The following is a 22,174-nucleotide window of genomic DNA, read 5'->3' as shown; positions in this document are numbered from 1 at the left end:
GTAAATTAATCCCTGAAATTAATCATTTCTGCTCTCAAATTACTTTTCCTTCATTTGAATCCTAGAATGCAGCACAGACCACCTCCCCAACCCCCCCACCCCCTAACCCTTCCAACCCCCCTACTCCGCTTAATGTTCATTCATCTGCAGCCATGAAGAATCTCTGACCCATGAAGCTGAACATTTATGGAGCGGATGACATGTGCAACCTTTTTTTTTTTTTTTTTTCCCCCACCGCCGCCCCCAATGAAACAATCTATTCTTCCATTAAATGCTTTCAAAGAATCAAAATTAAACAATGTTGTATTTAACTGGGAAAATTCAGTCCAACATGATGAATGATTGCATATGATGGACAAACTGAGCTCATTTAGAAGACTTTAAATTAACTTCATACTTAATGAATGTTATATGGATTATACAATGTAGTTAACCACCATTTAAAACACAACTGGATAAATACTAGTAGTTTAATATAATATACTACACCACAACTAAATAATTATAATATTTCCTGGTTACCTTATGAAAGACATTTGTAGAAACATCTGATTTATATAAATTATGAAATACAAAAATCTACACACAAATGACTTTCTAGATACTTTACTCAAACTCTTCAGTTATCTATGTGAAGGAAGGAAGGAAGGAAGGAAAGTAGTAAGGAGGGAGGGAGAAAGGAAATAAGGACAGAGGGAAGGGAGGGGAGGAAGGAAGGAAAGGAGTAAGGAGGGAAGAAGGAAGAAAACAAGTAAGGAAGGAAGGAAGGGAGTAAGGAGGGAGGGAGAAAAGTAGTAAGGAAGGAAGAAAGGAAGGAAAGGAGTAAGGAGGGAGGGAGGAAGGAAGGAAAGAAGGAAATGAGTGAGGAGAGAGGGAGAAAGGAAGTAAGGACAGAGGGAAGGGAGGAAGGAAGGAAAGGAGGAAGGAGGGAGGAAGGAAGGAAAAAAGGAAGGAAGGAAGAAAGGAAGGAAAGGAGGGAGGGAGGAAGGAAGGAAAGAAGCAAGGAAGGATGGAAGGAAGTGAGGAAAGAAGTATAGAAGGAGGGTAAGAACAAAGGAAAAACGTATGCCTCATATACTGTATATATACAATACCAGTCAAAAGTTTGGACACACTTTCTCATTGATGTGAATGGGAAAATGTGTCCAAACTATTGACTTGTACTGTACATATATCCAAAATGTAATTATGGGATCAGAAAGAATATAGTTTTAGGGATAAAATTAGCATTTTTTAGGGAATCTTTGAAACCACAAACAAAGTACTTTGAGAGAAGGAATGATATATAATATATAGTATAATTAATAGTTCAAGAGAAAAGTTGAGAAAATTGTGAAGCAAGCTATTTAAATTCTGTGTGCCTGCATATTTTAGGAAGAAAAAACTAGATTAATGTGATACTGTTGCTACCAAGCGATTAAAAAAAAAAGACCTGCTAGATAGATAGATATAAAAAGCTGATTGAAAGTTGTTTATATTAATACACAAACCTGTTTTATTAGTATGCTGCTCAGAAAGAGATGCAGGATAGATGAATTGTAAATGCATTGAGTCATATTTTTAATGCTTCAGGATGGAAGTGGAAGAGTTTCCTGAAGGAGAAAATAAAGAACTAAAGTTGAAGAGTTGAGCAACATCACAACAGTTAGCTTTGTAAAAACATGAGATTTGTGTTGCAGAAATATTCATAATTATCTTCGTCCTTAGTGACTTTTGCCCTTTGTGAGCCGTCGTCAAACTGCAGGTGGGTTGATGACTAATGATGGCGGCGTTGGCTCACACTCTCTCCTCTCTATTCCCTCGCCCCCCCTCTTCCCCATCGACAGACACTCCTCATCTCGGCGCCATTTCGGGTTATTTATCACATTGTGGCGCAGAAGAAAAGGCGACTCATTCATGAAAAACGTAAAGGTCAAGCTCATTTGTTTCATGTGAGATATTCACATAATAAACAGTGATAAACAGCGACGGGGGCTCGTTGCCACGTGACTCTTATTTTCACACGTACACACTTGCTCATGCAGCACGGCGCCTGATTACTGCTTTAAATGCCACCCGCTGGGGCTGCTGGCACGGCCGCACCTCGTCCCTGAGATGTATTTCTGCTACGCCACGCCGCTTAATGATGGCTCCAGCCTGGCCGAAGTGGCCGAGCTCCATATTCTGAGAATAATTGACAATTAGGGGGATGGAGGGGTAAGCTAAATGCCACCCCACGCTGAATAAAGAGACTCCATCTCAGAAACGGGATGGAGAACAGGGTGGATTGGGTTATATAATAAAGCTCTGAGGGAACAGCGGTTAATATCCTCTACCTGGATCGATTCGACTGCACATACCGACATGAGAGAGAGAGAGGAAATTTGACTTTCAATGCCTTTATTTCATTTCAGTAAACATGTTATATAAAACTGAGAGATGTTATAGAATATAGAGGATATGATTTAAACAACATTCAAGAGAGAAATAATGAAGAGATGTTGTGTGTGTGTGAAGCTCCACCTACCACACACACACATGTTCATATAATAGTTGGAGGAATTTGCTTTATTAGATAGATATGTGTTGGTTTTGGTCTTGTCACCCAATGGTGCAGCTCCCCTCGGCCTTACAGAGCTTTATAGTGAGTTTTAGCTCTCATAGCGTCGTTTTTGGCTGCAACATGCTGCTATTTTGTTCTGAAAATCCAATGTATCCTAAACTAATCCTATACTACTTAGCACCAAACAGCAAACAGACATAGTTAGCTGTAGACTAGCTGGTGAACATAGTGGAGCATTCAGCAGCTAAAAGAAGTCAGATTATATAGAAGTCCATGATAAAATGACCATACTTATATTTATTCCCTCAGTTAAACAGTTTCCTGATGAGTGTGTTGTGTTCTCAGCACTTGTTTAAAGTCTTCTTCAATACAGCATGATGTTCATTTTGTAGATTATGGCTCCATTTAGAGTAAAATATATGATAAAGCAGCGTATGATTAAGGGGTGTGGCTACCTAGTGATTGACTGTAATTGTAATTTTGGAGCTTTTCCCCAGCTACACATGCTTGTCCAAATATGGTCACATCTCATCACTTCTGGCTCCAAAAAAACAAGATGGCAACAGTCAAAATGCCAAACTTCAAAATTATTTTTATGCAGTCTATGCTGTAGACTAGCTTGTGAACATAGTGGAGCATTAAGCAGCTAAAGAGCCAGATATTTCCCTCAGGAGTTGGTTAGAGAGTAAAAGCAGAGCTAAAAGAGAGTGAATATTGGACTTCTATTCAGCAGGTGGACAGAAACACGACTACAAATGAATGCATATTGCAGAAACACCATGCATTTGTTACCTTATCAAACTCTTTTAGGGAAGTGATCAGTTGGGTCAACAAAGACTTTGACTCAGGAACGCATGGTTTGTGTCTGGTCTTTTTCCAATAGTCAACATTGGTTTTATTGAAGGATGTTGGATTTTGGTCACAATCTTTCTCTTAACCAAATAGTTTTGTTTATATCAGTATAACGATGGGAGATCAGAAACATCTCTTTAGTCATTTGGAGGAAAATTCCCTGCACTTTGAAACGTGTTCTCATCATCTACTCGTCAAATTAGTCTCTACAAAGATAGAGTTGCTGGAATACACACACACACACACACACACACACACACACACACACACACACAGTCAGTCAGTCAGTCAGTCAGCCCTGTTGGAGATGTATTGATCTTCCTCTTTCAGTTACACATCGGAGGCTGAAGGTCTTAAAGCTGCCTGTTGGGGGTTCGTTTCCTCACTGCGGTCGGGCTTTAACCCCCAGTCGGCTCCGATTCCAGCTGGATGAAACCTTTTAAATTCACAACTGAACATCTGAATCTCTCGATCACATAAGTACGCCAAAAAAAAAGAAAAAAATCAGAAGCTTCCCACTGAGTCAAAAGTTAAGCATTTGACTCCAGGAATCTACAATCCTGGCTGTGCAGAAGAGTTTTTGTGGAACCAAGCTTTCTATTATAGATTTCATTACTTCGTCCATTTTAAAAGAAACTGAAACATATCTATAAACAATTTATATAAACAGATTTTACCTTAAATACTATTTTATTCCCCTTTTTTTGTGTTAACCAACATGTTTAAGTAGCTTTATTGTGAAGCATTCATCACAAAGATAGCTGGACAAGGTGATGTTATACTTCTTTTCATATACAATAAATCTTTAACTTAATACAACAGAATAAAAAGAGTGATTTAACAACTCAGATAAATAAATATGAGTATAATACAATAAGTTTTAAAGTACAATAGAATGAGGAAAGAGAGGTAGAATGAGTGGATGATAAAATAAATGATACTTGTGTTCACCAATATATATAAGAGATAAACCAAGAAGGTAAAAAGGAAATCAATGAATTTTCCCAGCATCAAAAAAACATGTTCAAACACTACAGTTGATTTGGACTTTTTATATTTAATACATACATAAAAGCTTTTTCCAAATATTCCCTAAAGAGCGACTTCCCCCTGGACTTTCCTCCTTTTTCACACCTTATCGTCTCTCCTTTGAAGGCTCTGTGAGTTAGAAATGTATACTGTACATCCAGCTCCCACAGGCCTCGACTTTGAAACATGCACCACAGCCCCTCTATCCTCTGTTCATCTATCCGTCTGTCTGTCTTCCTACTGTATCTCTCCATCTCCCTGTGTTAGACTAAAGAGCGAGCAGCAGCTCAATGACCTTCAGCTGCCTCCCAGCTTTATACCCGGTCATCACTCCACACATCCATCTGCCTGTTTATAGATCTGCTATTTTCAGAAACATCTTTTTTAGTGCTTTAAAATCCGTTTAAAGTAAGAATAAATATGTGTTCTGAGTTTGACATACCACAGAAAAGTGTGTTGTTAACCACCCTGCCAAATTTGAATGATTAAAAAAATCGCCAAATATATGAAATTAGGCTTCAAAGTTGTGTAAAAATCTGCCTCTTTCTCTGCTCCCAAACGCTGTGGGCGTGGTCACCGAGTCCGCTGAAACCCCGCCCACTACCAAGTGTCACCTGTCAATCAAAGTCCCCACCTCTACCAGAAACATGGACACTACATCTGAGAGCTTTCTGCTGCTAACTCAGCTACTAGCTCAGCAGCTAACTCAGCTAACTATAGACTGTAGTAGTAGTAGTGTGTGCTGAATGTATTTATACCTCTACAGCAGCAGGGGCGGGTTTATGCTAATCACTAAATCCTGAACACAGAAATCTTGAAACACAGTTTGTGAAGCCTAGCTCCACAATTCAAATCTAAATGGTTAAAATGCTTTTTACACCTTTTTTAGAAGTACATTTATGACCTATTTAATGTGTTTAGAAGAAAATGTCTGAATTCACTTTACACGGTCTTTAACTATTCCTTTATGCCTTTTATTTTGTAAAAGCAACCATATTTTAGTAGCTCTTACAGAAACAAACCTCACAGAGTGATTTGCCAGTCAAAAAACCGTGCAGACAAGACTCCAAGAACAAGTAGGACATGAGAATAAAGAGCAGAAAAAGGCTAAAAGCTGGGTTGACTGTGCTCTAGTCTTCAAGGCTGAGGAGGATCTGAGGCAAGCACACACACACACAGGCGGGAAAACAATCTCAGATATAGCTCGAGGCCACAACTCGCCGTGATCAGTAAAGTCTCTTCACATTCACATAAAGCAGAAAATGACATATGGATGAAGACCCTTAACCAGCTGCTCATCCAACCGAAAAAATCCTGTCCATCACTCCATCTCTACATCTGCCGGTATCCGTCGATCCATTCCTCCGCGTGGAGTTACAGCATCTTTGAGTCAGCAGTGCAATGACCCTTGACGAGCCTTTTTTTTCCCCCCTACTTCTCTCATCGCTCCTCTTCCTCTGTCTTTCTTTTTTTTTTTTTAAAGGGAACATCTCCCCACAGATCGTCTTAACATCCCTCTGTTTCGAGATGTTTCAAGGATTTATGCTTTATAAGTTTGTTGTAATTAAATTTCTTCACCAGATCAATTTCTTGCCTCGTCTGCTTCAGAGATTTTCAACCTCCAGAGGATTCGGCTGTGATAGACGAAGGTGTAGAAAGCAGCAGCGGAAGCGATAGTATTATATTGGGGGGGGGGGGGTGAGAGATTGTACAAGTTGAGAAAAAGCAACACTTGCGATTTGTGTGGCTTGTTGCTTTGCATTCGGATCTATTTCCTGTCCTCGAATTTTAAAAGATAGCTACAGAATTAAAATACACCAAAATATGGCATTGAATTAAGGTTTGAAGTAAATTATCTTTCTTTTTACCAATTGATGCAGGTCTGAATAGTGTTCATAGTGTCCAATATGAGACAGTTTTGGAGTGAATAGATTAATAAATGCATTTCTATTGCAGAAATCTCAAATTTCACACCAATTTATCCATTTGTCTCCTTCATTTTGTCTCCTTTCTTTCTTTAACCCTCCTTTTGTCCTCAGGTCAAGGAAGGAAGGAAGGACAGGAGGAAGGAAGGAAGGAAGGAAGGACAGGAGGAAGGAAGGAAGGAAGGAAAGAAAGAAAGGAAGAAGGAAGGAAGGAAGGAAAGGAGTAAGGAAGGAAGTGAGGAAAGAAGTATGGAAGGAGGAAGGAAAAATTAAAGAAAGAGGGAGGAAGGAAGGAACAGTCCAACAGAGATGGGGTCAATTTGTTCCACATTTATCGGTTAAGAATTTGCTTGGCAAAACTTACAAATATAACTCCTAAAGATCAGTAACACCACATGAATCAAAACTCAACAGCTTAGAAAGACCTATGATTACATTTTTCAAGCAAGGACCTCTTATCGCCGTGAGAATAATGTTCTGTCCCAGTTTGCGTGATATGATCTAGCACCTCAAAACACTTCGGTAGCATCTTTGGAAGGTCATTTATGATGCTTTTCATTTGATCCCCATATTATACATAAGCAGTATCATTCAGATAAAAGAAGTAGCGAAGGAGCAGCTGTAGAAATGTTCCCATCTGGTAAGCAAATTGGATAAAATTGCTGCTTTTCTGAAGAGTGAAAGTGCTCTAACCTCGGAAAGTGATGCATCCAGATGACCTTATGTTAGCCCACGATGATGCATCTCGCAGAAAATGTCAGTCGGCAGTCATAGCAACAACAGCCCGACGTTAAAGTGACACAAGGGGCTTCATTGGTGGGGGTGTTTATGCATTGAATGGTAATGCATGAAGGGTTAGTAGATGCTAAAATCCTGCACAATACTGTTTATACTAATCAGATACAGGATTTTACAAGTTTGGAAAGTTTCAAACCCTCTGTGTGTTCGCACCTCTTGGGATGAGCTTGTTCATTTTTCCAGCAGAGCGTTGATACGAATCCATCTGAAGCCAGAGTGTGTTGCCCTTTAGAGACAAGTTCAGGCTGGATAGATGCACAAAAATGTGATTCTGACACCACAGAATATTGTTTGCATCCTTAACAGACAAACCTTAACTTTACAGGTTCCAGATAGGAAATCACTAAAGGCCCATTTATGCTCAACGTTAAATACGGATACAGATGGAGCCTTCTGTCCGTGCTCTGCATTCATTTCGTCCGTATTTCTGCACGTTTCCATAAAGCTTACGGATACGGACCAAACAGAGCAGTACCACCGGAAACCATGGGGGGGGGCAGTGTTGCTGTCACTACTCGATACGTAGCTCTAGTGAGACACGAAGAAGAAATAACAATGGAGGAACTTTTTGAGGAAAGGTTTTACGAGTTGGTTAGAAACTTTAAAACTTTAACTTTTTGTATTTTATGCAAGAGGAACATTATCAATATCTCCTCCACAGTCGCCATGTTTGTTTTTGAGTTTGTTGTTGTCATAAACGTTTGACTCTGCGCTGCCCCCTGGTGGATGCATTGGTTAACAATGCATTGAAACTTTAACCGAAGCACAGAGGAATTTACCGGATGTCTTTTTGATGATTGGCGATGGTGTTGCTGTAAATGTATTCTTAGTAATATTGCTTATATTTGTCATTAAATATGTGTTCAGCTGTTCTTATCTGTACATGCATCCAGAACTGGAGATTCGACTTTTATCTTCCTCTGATCTGTGAGTCATGGTTTTGGCTCTTCCTCCCTTTTTAAAGCTTCTCCGTCTCCTTGCAGGACTACAGAGTGAACATCTTCTTGAGACAGCAGTGGAACGACCCTCGGTTGGCCTACAGCGAGTACCCCGACGACTCGCTGGACCTCGACCCCTCTATGTTGGACTCCATCTGGAAACCTGACTTGTTCTTTGCCAACGAGAAGGGGGCCAACTTCCACGAGGTCACCACGGACAACAAGCTGCTACGTATCTCTAAAAACGGCAACGTGCTTTACAGCATACGGTAAATGGAGGCAGTGTGAGGTTTTTATATTCCAACTGTGAGAAAGTCTGGTTATTAAACTGATTACTGCAGCTTAAAACCATTATTTCATTTGCTTTATCTAGTAAAACACTGTGACTTAGTAGATCTTTTTACACTGAAACTGAATTTTTGATACGATATTGGTGCCTTACTCTACATATTCACAGTTTGACAGTATTTAAATAACATAATACATAACATAGACTCTTGTTGCAGTTTCATAAAACAGGAAAATATTCTGATCCTGTTTGTTTGGCATTAAATTCAACAGATGATAGAAAATGTGATCATTCTCACCACTATATTATGTTTTAATAGGTTTAGCTGTTCATTTTTCGTCGTTCCTGTAACTTCTTAAGTCATATAATCATATTTCTTCATATGGACCTAATTTCGAGGTTTCAGATGAGGTAGACTGAGGCTCCTCCCTCCTTACTCCTGTCCTTCCTTCCTCCCTTCCCTCTGTCCTTCCTTCCTTCCTCCCTCCCTCCTTACTCCTTTCCTTCCTTCTTTCCTCCCTTCCTTGACTGAGGACAACAGGAGGGTTAAAGACATTTCAGTCCTCAGACCTTCATCAGCACAGATTTAAGTTGTTAAATAATGTGCAAGTGATCAGACAGTGTGCAGACATTTTTGGTCCTTTTATAAAAAATCAATCAAAGTCTCAACACACAAACTGAGGTACAGAGTCAACCATGCAAGATAAAAAGAAGAAATCACTTATCCTGAATCTGTGTAGCGTTAAAATGCAGACAGACATAACAGAAAAGAAGTGGAGTGACTGTTGAGTTTTGAGATTAATCAGCAGCTGACCTGTCACACAAACATTAGATGAGTAATTGACGAGCTTAATTATCTCCTCCTAGACTCCTCTCACATTTGCATAGACTAATATCTATCAGTCAGACTGGTGGTTGGCAGGTGGGAACACACCAACTACAGAAAGTCCAGCAGTAAATGTGTGTGGATGAAATGAAAGGAGAAAAACTCACTTTAAACACATTCAATCTTAAAGACAGATTTAGATAGAAGAAGGAGGATGATGAAAACCCGACGAAGTGCAGCAACAGAAATTGACAACATTTTTTACACCTGTAAAAAAAAAAAGAAAGAAAAAAAAAAGCAGAGAGGCTCGATAGCGGTGAAACAAATCAGTCTTATCATCTATAAGATAAGATTAACCTTTGTGTCGTCCTCCCGGGTCAAATTGACCCTTTCTGTTCCTTTCCTCTTTCCTCCCTTCTTTCCTTCCATCCTTCCTCCCTCCTTTCCTTCCTTCCTTCTTCCTCCCTTCCCTCCTTCCTCCCTCTCTCCTTTCCTTGTTTCTTCTTCCCCTCCATCCTTCCTTCCCTCCTTCCTTCCTTCCTCCCTCCTTTCCTTCCTTCTTCCTCCTTTCCTTCCTTCTTCGTCCCTTCCTTCCTTCTTCCTCCCTTCTTCCTTTCCTTCCTTCTTCCTTCTTTCCTTCCCTTCTTCCTCCCTCTCTCCTTTCCTTGTTTCTTTCTCCCCTCCATCCTTCCTTCCTTCTTTCCTTCCCTCCTTCCTCCCTCCTTTCCTTTCTTCTTCCTCCCTTCCTTCCTCCTTTCCTTCCTTCCTTCCCTCCCTCCTTTCCTTCCTCCCTCCTTTCCTTCCTTCTTCCTCCCTTCCTTTCTCCTTTCCATCCTTCCTTCCTTCCTTCATTCCTTCCTTCCTTCCTTCCTTCCTTCCCTCCCTTCTTTCCCTTCTTTCCTTACTCGCTCCTTCCTCCCTTTCCTTCCTTGACTTGAGGACAACAGGAGGGTTAAAAAAAAGTTTTGAGTCACGACAGAAGATGAAGGAGCAGAGTTATAAGTTTTGAGGTTATATTGAAACAATCAGTTACAAAAACTATGATGGAAAAACAGCGAGCGACTCTCTCTCACTTCTACGTCTTGTTTATTGCATTCCAGAGACCTTCATCCTCTCGCTTTAGAGGGCTCTTATTGCATCAAAGTTGGAGGTTTTTATTTCCTCCTGAGCTGCACTCACTACTATTTTTTTTTCTCTTTGTATCTCCAAGACATTCCCATTCAAGGCTCTCAGAGTTATAGCCGCCTTCAGCCGGCAAACCTTTTAGCCTGCCGGTGCCTCCTCCTCCGCCTCCACCTCCTCCTCCTCCTCCCTTTTATTGCCTCTGCTCTGGGGCGAATGAGAAAACGCCGCAGCAGCCATGGTAATCTACTCAGCCTGTTAGTATTCTAGCGGCGAGTCTGATCCGTTATCAACCTCAGTTTTCACCTTCCTGTCCGGCTGGAGGAGGAGTGAGATTGGCTCTTTTTTTTATAAATATCGTCAGAAAAAAAGGGATGAGCCCCGCACTCCTCTTTTCTGCCACTTTCATTTTTTAACTTGACAACATCTGAATGAATCCTCTCTTGATCAGTTTGATCTCGGAGGCGGCTCGGGATATTAAACCATCTCGAGGGAGGAGGGAGGTGGATGGGAGGGGGGGGAGGGGAGGGGAGGGATGAAGGGGGGGGAGTTGGTCTTGTAAATGTTGTTTACTCCGTTTTTTGGATGTTTATCGCTCAACAGTCGAGCAGCGAGAGGAGAAGTCGTGACCGATGACCGAGTCGCTGCCGAGATGAAAGTGAAGAGGTTTTTTTTTTTTTGTTGAGATTGAACGACCAGATTCATATGTAGTCCAATCTCCTACTCCTAGAAATGCAATGCTTGTACTCAAGTGATATGTAGACCTGTTTGTGCATGCGTGGCACTATATCTATATACTATACATCCATCATCATTCTACGTGTTCTTCTAGGTGTTTTATTAAAAAGAAAGACAAATCATTCAGTTTGCACTAAAATTAAGAGGGTACGACAATAAAGTGCAATTCAAGAAAGTCATAATATCTTTAGCTGAGCATCATACTTAGAGAAAGAAAAGTGGATTTTGTCTTTCACTTTCTCTGGAGACACAGGAGGGCTTCACTTCAAAGGATAAAACTGAACCTGTGAGACGGATCACTGCGCTGGGATTAAACAAAATGACATGTTGGCTCTAGAAACATCTTGACATGAGTTGAATGAGCTTTATTATAAGAGGGGTTGAGCCTTTTTGTAGTGGAAGGTACATCTCATGTTCTCAATTAGCTCCTGAACTAGGCTGACTTAGACAAATATCATATATAGCATAGTTTAATATGAAGGTTTTCACTTATATTAAACCAGCAAACCCAGGCTGTGTTCAAAACAGCATACTACATACTATATACTTCTATACTGTACACACTAAATGACCAGATAGTAAGCAGACCGTTTACACTGTAGTAAACTACACGATAACCCACAATGCATTTGGTTCCTACCCGAGCCGAAATCATCAGGCTGAGGCTGATTTCATTTTAGCTCTAACTCTGTAAATAAACCACTTTATCCACATTTCTAACCTTTTTAGGAAGAAAGTAAAGTAACCCTTTAGATCCACAATGTGACGCTAATTTGTCCAAATAACACCTGTTTAAAGTTTTGTTCCTGAGAATTCGGAGCCACTCAAGTTAGCCGTAGCGAGTAACACACTTCCTGTCATTTTCACAAAATAAAACACCCGTTGCCTTTTTATTATTAAGAAAATCATAATGATAGAATTGATGCTTTTATTTTGAAAACAGGAAGCAAACATACCCTCGCTGTAGCTAACTTGAAACCACTGAGGTGGTGATCTGTGACGTTTGTATTTTGGGGTTTTTCAGAAGTTGCGTTGCATCTTGGGTAATGTGAGTGTGAGTAGTCAGCTCTTGATGCATACTCTGCATTTCTGGAGAATCTAGTAAACCATCCAGGAACTTCTCACATACTCTAAATCACATACTACACAGTTGAAACACACTACATACTTCAAATGACGTCAGAGTTAGTACGAGTAGTAGGAAAGGATGCGGCTTCTAACAGACCCCAGATGCAGACATGAGGCTCTAACTCTTCCTGAGAAAAGTGGGACATCAGTGAAGGCAGAAAACATCATGTGTGTAAAAAGCGGTATTCAGCATCCTGTCAGCGGCTTGTAACAATGTGCAGATGCAGCAGAGTGTATGCGGTACATGAGGCGGACTGGACGTGCGTGTTGTAGCAGCGGGTGTCCTGTTAGAGCAGAACTGAAGGACTGAGTGTGTGCAGCCAAATCACGACAACCTGCTGACGGCTACCAAACACAAGCTGGAGTCAAGCTATTTTTAGAAATTAGAAAGTAGTGGTAGAAAGTATTTAGTGACTTATAGATCATTTAGAGAATGATGGTGATGGTGGGTCCTTCCTCACGTCCTTCCTTCCTTCCTTCCTTCCTTCCTTCCTTCCTTCTTTCCTTCCTCCATCCCCCATTCTTCCTTCTTTCCTCCTTCCCTCCTTCTTTCCTTCATCCCTTCCTTCTCTCCTTCCTTCCCTCCTCTTTTCCTTCCTTCCTTCCTTCCTCCCTCCTTTCCTACCTTTCTCCCTCCCTACTCCTTTCCTTCCTTCCTTCCTTCCTTCCTTCCTCCTCTCCTCCCATCCTCCCTACTCCTTTCCTTCCTTCGTTCCTTTCTCCCTTCCTCCCTACTCCTTTCCTTCCTTATTCCTCCCTCCCTACTACTTTCCTCCCTTCCCTCCTTCCTTCCTTCTTCCCTTCCTTCCTTCCTTCCTCCCTTCCTTCCTTCCTTCCTTCCTCTCTTCCTCTCTTCCTCCCTTCCTTCATCTGAGGACAACAGGAGGGTTAAATGATGTATTTTTCTGCAGCTGGTTTACACATAGAGGATGTTTAAAGGGGATCATTAAACCTGTAATTAAAATATTGTTGCATACTTCACTTTCAGTAAATGACAGAAATAATTATAGCTGGTATATTCTCAGTTTAGAGGAGAGAACATAAGATCTTAATATAGTGTGATTCTGCAATAGAGTCAAATCTAAAAATGCAAAACTTGGTACAGACGCTAATTATAAAGGAATATGAACAGTATTTAAGGGTTAATATATATATATAATCTATTACTATAAAGCTTGATGTAATGAAGTAACTCTAAAATATATATAAGTGATTTATTGATATATAATTATAAAGTCATTTTATTACTGACTTAATTGTAGTTTGTAAGTAAAAACTTTAAAAAATAATGGATTTGAATATAGAGCTAAGACTTGATTTTCCGTTTTTTTCCTCTTATATTTATTTATTTATTATTATTACAATTTACAAACTACACAATTTACTGATAATAATTGCTAAACTGCATGTGTGACAAGTGAAATGATATGTGGAAACAGAGATGATTACATCTTCTACAGTGGATCTAATTTTAAATAAACTGCTCCAAAAGGCAATTTATTCCATAACCACAAATATTGAGCTTTAATGGTTGTAATGCAGCAGTCATATTGTTCAAATGGTGTGATATCTCATTTTAAAATGAATGTCTTTAATTTCAGTAATGCATCATATCAGTTATTTTTTTTTAAAATGGCTTTTCCATTAATTTCTAGTTGACTTGTGCGGAGATACGTTCCCTCCGTGTGACAGCAGTAATTAATTTTGGTGCCTGAGACTCTGAAAGTTAACTTGTCACCACGACGCGGGACCGGCTGCCCCGAACATTTTAATTTTCCGAGTTTCACGGATCAGCCTTGCATGAAACAAGATTCATTCCCACGTTGCTGCTACGCCTGCTCAAGCTACAGGTTTTCATCCTGTTAGTCCTCCAGCAGAGAAGAAGAGAGGGTCCAGGTTTTCATCCTGTTAGTCCTCCAGCAGAGAAGAAGAGAGGGTCCAGGTTTTCATTCTGTTAGTCCTCCAGCAGAGAAGAAGAGAGGGTCCAGGTTTTCATTCTGTTAGTCCTCCAGCAGAGAAGAAGAGAGGGTCCAGGTTTTCAGTCTGTTAGTCCTCCAACAGAGAAGAAGAGAGGGTCCAGGTTTTCATCCTGTTAGTCCTCCAACAGAGAAGAAGAGAGGGTCCAGGTTTTCATTCTGTTAGTCCTCCAGCAGAGAAGAAGAGAGGGTCCAGGTTTTCAGTCTGTTAGTCCTCCAGCAGAGAAGAAGAGAGGGTCCAGGTTTTCATTCTGTTAGTCCTCCAGCAGAGAAGAAGAGAGGGTCCAGGTTTTCATCCTGTTAGTCCTCCAGCAGAGAAGAAGAGAGGGTCCAGGTTTTCATTCTGTTAGTCCTCCAGCAGAGAAGAAGAGAGGGTCCAGGTTTTCAGTCTGTTAGTCCTCCAACAGAGAAGAAGAGAGGGTCCAGGTTTTCATTCTGTTAGTCCTCCAGCAGAGAAGAAGAGAGGGTCCAGGTTTTCAGTCTGTTAGTCCTCCAGCAGAGACGAAGAGAGGGTCCAGGTTTTCATTCTGTTAGTCCTCCAACAGAGAAGAAGAGAGGGTCCAGGTTTTCATCCTGTTAGTCCTCCAGCAGAGAAGAAGAGAGGGTCCAGGTTTTCATCCTGTTAATCCTCCAGCAGAGAAGAAGAGAGGGTCCAGGTTTTCATCCTGTTAGTCCTCCAACAGAGAAGAAGAGAGGGTCCAGGTTTGAAACTGTGGAAGGAAGGAAGGAAGGAAGGAATGAAGGAAGGAAGTGAGGAAGGAAGGAAGGAAGGAAGGAAGGAAGTGAGGAAGGAAGGAAGGAAGGAAGGAAGGACGGAAGTAGGGAAGGAAGGAAGGAAGGGAGGAGGGGAGAAAGGAAGGAAGGAAGGAAGGTAGGAAAGAAGGAAGGAAGGGACACAGAGTAAGGCATCATATCGTCTCATTTGGGAAGATCAGGGGAGTTTTTCTAGATATATGACAAATGATTATCAATCATCAGAGTTGTTGTATATGAATGTTCTAGTGATCAACTTGTTACTTCATTAACTAATCTTTTAATTTATAGTGCAGCCAATCATATACATGTTTTCATCTAAACTTCATCACTAGTTTTATCGATTTGTTTGACTTTGTTGAGATTTTGCTCCTTTTTTTCATTAAAGTAATTAAACTATGTGCAAAATGAAATGTTAATGTATTGAAAATTTGCTGCTGGTAATGCTAATACTGAGTAGCTTTGAGGCTGCTGTTGAATCCGATCATTCCTGCAGGCAAATAAATAGATAGAAAATCAAAAAAGAGAAGATGGATATCGATTTCAGACGAGTCCTCGAGTCCTGATCCAGCTGTGATCAGTGAGGTGGTCTGGCTCTGGATGCTTGAGTAACACCGATAAAGCTCCGGATAATCCTCTTAATACTAAGTGATACTGTATGTGTGTGTGTGTGTGTGTGTGTGTGTGTTTTGGCAGAATAACACTGATCCTGGCGTGTCCCATGGATCTGAAGAACTTCCCGATGGACGTCCAGACCTGTATAATGCAGCTGGAGAGCTGTGAGTACACACACACACACACACACACACACACACACACACACACACACACACACACAGATACACACACTCACACACACTCTCTCTCTCTCTCTCTCTCTCTCTCTCTCTCTCTCTCTCACACACACACACTCACACACATACACACACACACACACACTCTCTCTCACACACACACTCACTCTCTCTCTCTCTCCCTCTTACACACTCACACTCTCTCTCTCTCTCTCTCTCTCTCTCTCTCTCTCTCTCTCTCGCTCTCTCTCACACACACACACACACAGAGAGAGTGAGGGGCACGCGGAGGGAGAGCATGAGTTGATCAGTCAGTGAGCAGCTGGCAGGGTGAGAGATAGGATATAGATTTCTCTGTGGCCTTTTCATTCTCTTCATTCTTTGAACAGACGTGAGAGGAATCACAGAAAGCCGAGCTGAAGTTCAAAGAGCTTTGTACTCCTGTAAAGGGTCAGTGATCAGAAACCTAAAAAAAAAAAAGAACAATATGATACTCAGCCGGTATTATAGTGATAGGTGTTGTCAGTTGTGATTTCCCAGCATCAGAAGGACGAGCTTCATGGTGTCAGCGTGTGATCACGTCTTTAAGCTGCTGATTAATATCGGCTCCGGTCAGAAGTGAATTTAAGCTTGTGTGAAATTTTATTGGATAGTTCAGAGCACGAGTTAAAGTCATTACTTTTTCGTCTCTGTGTCACTCAAAAGTTGCCTTTTATGTAATGTGTAGAACAGGGGAGTCATTTTCATTCAAGGGCCACAAACCGCTCAATTTGATCTAATGTGGGCCGGATCATTAAAAAGATGGAAGGAAGGAAGGAAGGAAGTCCTCCCTCTTGTCCTTCCTTCCTTCCTTCCTTCCTTCCTTCCATCCTCCTTTCCTCCCTCTTTACTCCTTCCCTTCCTTCCTTCCTCCCTCTTTTCCTTCCTTCCTTCCTTACTTCATTCCATCCTCCTATCCTCCTTTCCTCCCTCCTTACTCCTTTCCTTCCTTCCTTCCTTCCTCCTGTCCTTCTGTTAAAAATGACCACGTTCACTGTTCAGCACCTGTGTGAGAGCTGTGTGGACATCGCTGCGAGCTAACACACAACATGATAGTAGAATTACCAGTTTATGTTGAACTGGTCACACACAAACCCTGCGGGGGGGCGGGGAGGGGGGAGGAGGGGGCGTACCTCACACCAGGTGACCCAGCATACAGAAAGAGCTCAGCTTCTTCCTCCTCGGGGGGGAATGAATAAAAGAAATGACCCACACACTGATGAAGACACTCTAACCTCCTGCTCTCTCTTTCTTCTCTCTCTCTCTCTCTCTCTCTTCTCTCCGTGCCAGTCGGCTACACCATGAACGACCTCGTATTCGAGTGGGATGAGAAGGGCGCCGTGCAGGTGGCCGACGGCCTGACGCTACCTCAGTTCTTACTCAAAGAGGAGAAGGACCTGCGCTACTGCACCAAGCACTACAACACAGGTGAGTGTGGAGACAAACATATGGCTCCTGGCTGGTTGGAGGTTATTCTCTCTTCTCTCTTCTGTCTGTTTGATGTTGTAAAAACCCACCGTGATGGATGAGTGACTGGATCTGACGGTGATTTAATATTTTATGTTTGGCTACACACCTACAGGTCAGCTGTTACACACACACACATCCTGGTTTATATATAATAAAGCAGCTCCTCACTGTATGGATGGATCCTGAGCTCCGTCAGTGCTGTTATTTTAGTATTTAAGTCTGAGATAAGCTCACAACCTCACTTGATCTCCTCTCTCCTTATGTCTGACTGTAGATTTCGCCATTAATATAATTTTAATATCAATTCAATATCATCCAAGTCTCACAATCTTAAAAATAGAGACAGAAAGAGAGGAATGAGTGTGCACATCAACTATCTGAAGGTGTCAAAAATTAGCGCTGGTTGTTATGAATTAGACTGTTTTTGCAATGAGGCTTATTTGCATGAAAATTGGCTAATTTTGCACCAAATCTATGAATAACACCCAGGCGGGGAGTTCTGGTCCTCTGAAATGAGGCCAACACGGAAGTAACTTAGAACTGCATTCTATCAAAAGGCCACCAGGGGGCGACCGTCTCTATACAAGTCAATGGAGAATTCACCAACTTCTCACTTGATTTCTAACCTCAGTAAACGTTTTCAAAATGTGTTTGTGGTCTCAATCGCTAGTTTAAAGCCTTCTTCAATGCAGTATGATGTTCATTTGTGACATGTTGGCCTCCCTGATTTTATATTTGATGATAAAGCAGGGTATGCATTAGGGCGTGGCTACGTCCTGATTGACAGGTTGATTGCCCAATGTCCTCGAGATCCAGCCCTCGCAACCATAGCAACCTCCCCGCTCCGCTCATGGCCCCGCCTCATGCCCATATAAGTAGAATCCATGTTTTTATTTTTCCCAGCATGCACCTGAAATTTTCAAGATGGCGCTGCCTAGATTCGAAACTATTGGCTTCCGAGCAGCAGTCCATAAACCAATGGGTGACGTCACGGATGTTACGTCCATTTCTTTTATACGGTCTATGATAACACACAATTTACATACATGTGAATGGCACAGACGCACCATGACCTGTATATTTTCTTGACAGTGTTTCTTGACGGTCATTTGTGATGGTGTTTGAAGACGCTGACCAATGATGTCATCCTGTAAACAGGGCTTTAAGATAAGAAGAAGCTTGAATGTTTTGTTTCATTCATTTTAGTAACACTTTGGGACTTTGGAGGCTCAATAATAGTCAAAAACGACTCGTGCAGCAGAGTAACATTGTTGTAGACTTGAAAAATATGAAGAATGAAAGTGACACAAAAAAAAGACATACAGCCATGTGTTTGTTTTCAGTCGTTCCATCTCTCTCTTTATTTCATTAATACTGTTTACTCTTACTATTTTGTTCCTCATCCCTGTCTCTGCATCTCTCTCTCATTCTTAAGCCTCCATCCCTCCTCCTGTTTTTCCTTTTTCTTTCACTCTCTCTCCGGGCTTTACACTGTAACAGGAAGAAAGAGGCAGAGACGGAAAGAAAGACAAAAAAAAAAACAGAAGGGAGGCAAAAGATAGAGGAGTTAAAGAGAGAAAGAAAACAAAGCAGCACTCAAGGCAAAGAGAAAGAGAGAAAAAGAAAGAATGAATCTCACGATACAAAGATGAGAGAATATTATCTGAATTAAGACTTGGCACTTTGAAATGAAGTAAAGGAGACGTTCAAAAATTGTTTCTGCCTGGAGGACCAACATGGTGCATGAGTCACAGGCTGGATTTCATTTTTATTTGACTATGAGGAAATAACTGAGGACACTGAAACGGAAACGCATACAGTACTCCCCAAATATACATCTTTTTTTTTCTTTCTTTCTCTTCCTTCTACTGTCACAAAACTTTGAGTGTGGCTCACTGAAGAGGAAAACAATGTGAGCTGGAAAAGTCAGTTTCAGAAATGTTGATTTATTCACTTTTTCTTATTATTCTGAAGTGTTTTTTTATCTATGTACATGAAGAATAATGAATAATAATTAAAATGAGCTCCATTGTACATCTTAAGACATCGTTATAGACATGAAAGAAAATGCACAAAGTAGAAGATAAAAAAAAATAGGATGAGTGGAGAATTATAAAATAAGGAAAAATGTGAAGACAGTAGATGAAGAGAAGAGTGGAAATCAGAGGAGAATATAAAAGAGGACAGAAATTAAGGATAATGGGCAAAGAATAACAAACATATATATATATATATATATATATATATATATATAGAGAGAGAGAGGGGGGGGGGGGGGGAGAAGAGAGAGAGAAGAGAAAGATGAAGAGAAAATGTTCCAAAATAAAAACAGAGGAAAGAAAAGGACAGCAAGTCATGTGAGAAAGAAGCTGAAGAATTGAAATAAGTGAGAGCAGCAGCAGCAGCAAAAAAAAAAAAAAAAAAAGAGACAGAGCCGAGCGAGGAGAATGGAACAGAGGACGGGCGAGGACGGGGGCGGCCGCCACGCTCTGTTTCTCCCTCCAGGTCTTCCAAGTGTAGCTGAAAACCATCTGTCCAGTCCACCTCGCCAGTCCACGATTCTTACACTCCAGAGAAAACATATATTTATAAATACATCAGCTGGAGATGAGGAAATAGACAGAAAAGGCACAAATATTAGAGCTGTAGATGTTTGGAGATGTTTTATTTATCCCCTCTATACAGTAGAATCACATTGAAACAGAAACAGTCATCTTGTCTCTAAAGTTAAAGGCATCAAAACCTTACAGAGAAATTAACAGTCTTAACCCTCCTGTTGTCCTTAGGTCAAGGAAGGAAAGGAGAGAGGGAGGAAGTAAGGAGAGAAGGAAGAGAAGAAGGAAAACTGGAAGAAAAGGAGAGAAGGAAGGAATGATAGGAGGAAGGGAGGAAGGGTTAGGGTTAGGAAGGAAAAGGAATAAGGATGAAAAGAGGAAGGAAATTAAGCAGAGAAGGAAGGGAGGGAGGAAGGAGGGAAGGATAGGAGGAAGGGAGGGAAGGAAGGAAGGAAGTAATTAAAGAGAGAAGGAAGGGAGGAAAAAAAGAAAGAAAGGAAGGAAGGAAAGGAATAAGGACGAAAAGAGGAAGGAAGGAAGGAAAGGAATAAGGACGAAAAGAGGAAGGAAGGAAGGAAAGGAATAAGGATAAAAAGAGGAAGGAAAGAAGGAAGGAAAGGAGTAAGGAGGAAGAAGGGAAGGAAAGGAGGAGGGTCAAAAGTTAGTTTTTCACATCGTCCACTCTCATATTTTGGATCAGATTTCAGCTCGAGCATGTACAAGTGTATTTGAGAAATTGTCAAGAATGTAAAATAGTTGTGAAATCCTACGACTAGAATTTATTTCATGGTAGATATCACCTCTGGGAACTGTGGATATCTGTGAGATTACAAGCTGAAACGGCTTGTTGCAGAAAGAGGCTGAACTGAGGGGCTAGAATTTAAATATAAATATAAACCTGGAAATGTGTTGAATATTTCCCCCTTTCACCCAAAAAATGTAGTGTATAGATTTTTGATTTTGAATTAAATCCTACGACTAGAGTTTGTTTCATGGTAGATGTTGCCATTGAAACGGCTTGTTGCAGAAAGAGGCTGAACTGAGGGGCTAGAATATAAATAAAAACCTGGAAATGTAGAATATTCCCCCTTTCACTCTAAATATATGCAGATGTATTGATTTCTTTCATCCATTAAGTCTTTTGGATTTTTTTGTGGCTCCTTCATGGATTTACTGTAATTGAACATAAACTAAATTTCCAGATATAGAACCATTTCAAACTGTTATAAAGCAAATGTGACATTGTAAAGAACAAAGTCACTGCGTCAGAAAATGACTGAAGGCTTTATGAGTCTTATAAAGAGCCAGAGGTTATCTGCAGTAACATCCAGTGACTTTGTAGAGTCCTTAGGAAACACTTCTGTTGGATCCAGCATCTGGACTATAGAAAGATGTGTTTTAGTTTATTTGGATCCCCATTAGCTGTTACCCAGGCAACAGCTACTCTTCCTGGGGTCCAGGATTGCACTTGTACATACTCTGATTGCAAACTAGTTAGTTGTTTTATACAGAATGACTCATTTTTCTTGCAATATTATGACTTAATAATCATAATGCATTTGATGACAGTGATTTTACTCATAACTGTCCAACCTTTCTTGTTATATTATGTTTTATTTCTCCAGATGTTGCAACTTTATTCTCAAAATACACCTCATACCGTCAAACTGTCTTCCTCTACTTAACGTTCTTCTTCCTCATGTCGGCCATTTAAACTGGAAAAGGATCCAGGTATATATATATATATATGCATGAACCAGGGATTGAATATCATGAGTAGATGTAGAAATGTTTAAAAGTTAAGCCCATCAAACTCCTGTGGAAAACCCACAACTTAAAAAAAAGTATATGTCACAAGAAAATCCATTTTTAGATGACCATAGGACAGCTCGAAGTGTGTGTGTGTGTGTGTGTGTGTGTGTGTGTGTGCAAGTGCAACAAGCTGATTAGTTCAGATTCAGAGCCATCACTCACACGGAGGTTGACGGCTGCTGTCGCCACTGAGGAGATGAACGATCCACCTCCAGACGAAAAGCCTTGACACGACTCAGCATCACACACACGCACATAGAAACACACAGACACACAGACACACACACACACACACACACACACACACACACATATATATAAATCCATATTCTCATGCAAACACAGTCAGATGCACGCACAGAGACAATCAAGTAATAATCCACAGCTTTGCTATATAAATACATGTAAGTCTCTTTTCTCTGTCACTGAGTCCTCAGAGTCACAAAATAATGATGACTTCCTTTTATGGTATTTCCTGTTTGAGGAATAAAAACAGTCCCACAAGAAAAATGACAGATGCATTGATTCTTTGTTAAAATATCTTAATATATTATGCTGCTTCAAATCATATCCTGATCTTAGGAGACA

At 40.7% G+C, this 22,174-nt stretch overlaps 1 protein-coding gene across 1 annotated transcript in view; it reads left to right on the top strand.

Annotated features, from left to right (window-relative positions):
- glra1 (glycine receptor, alpha 1) overlaps positions 1-22,174 on the top strand; it is a 159,536-nt gene that overhangs the window by 91,231 nt on the left and 46,131 nt on the right. Inside the window, exons 6-8 of the mRNA XM_053324163.1 lie at positions 8,130-8,353; positions 15,613-15,695; positions 17,040-17,177. Coding sequence (XP_053180138.1) covers positions 8,130-8,353; positions 15,613-15,695; positions 17,040-17,177 — 445 coding nt within the window. The remainder of the gene's footprint in view (positions 1-8,129; positions 8,354-15,612; positions 15,696-17,039; positions 17,178-22,174) is intronic.

The sequence above is a fragment of the Scomber japonicus genome, chromosome 8, assembly GCF_027409825.1.
Source record: "Scomber japonicus isolate fScoJap1 chromosome 8, fScoJap1.pri, whole genome shotgun sequence".
Taxonomy (NCBI): domain Eukaryota; kingdom Metazoa; phylum Chordata; class Actinopteri; order Scombriformes; family Scombridae; genus Scomber; species Scomber japonicus.
The sequence above is the reverse complement of the archived record's forward strand: the minus strand, read 5'-3'. Positions and strand labels throughout refer to the sequence as shown.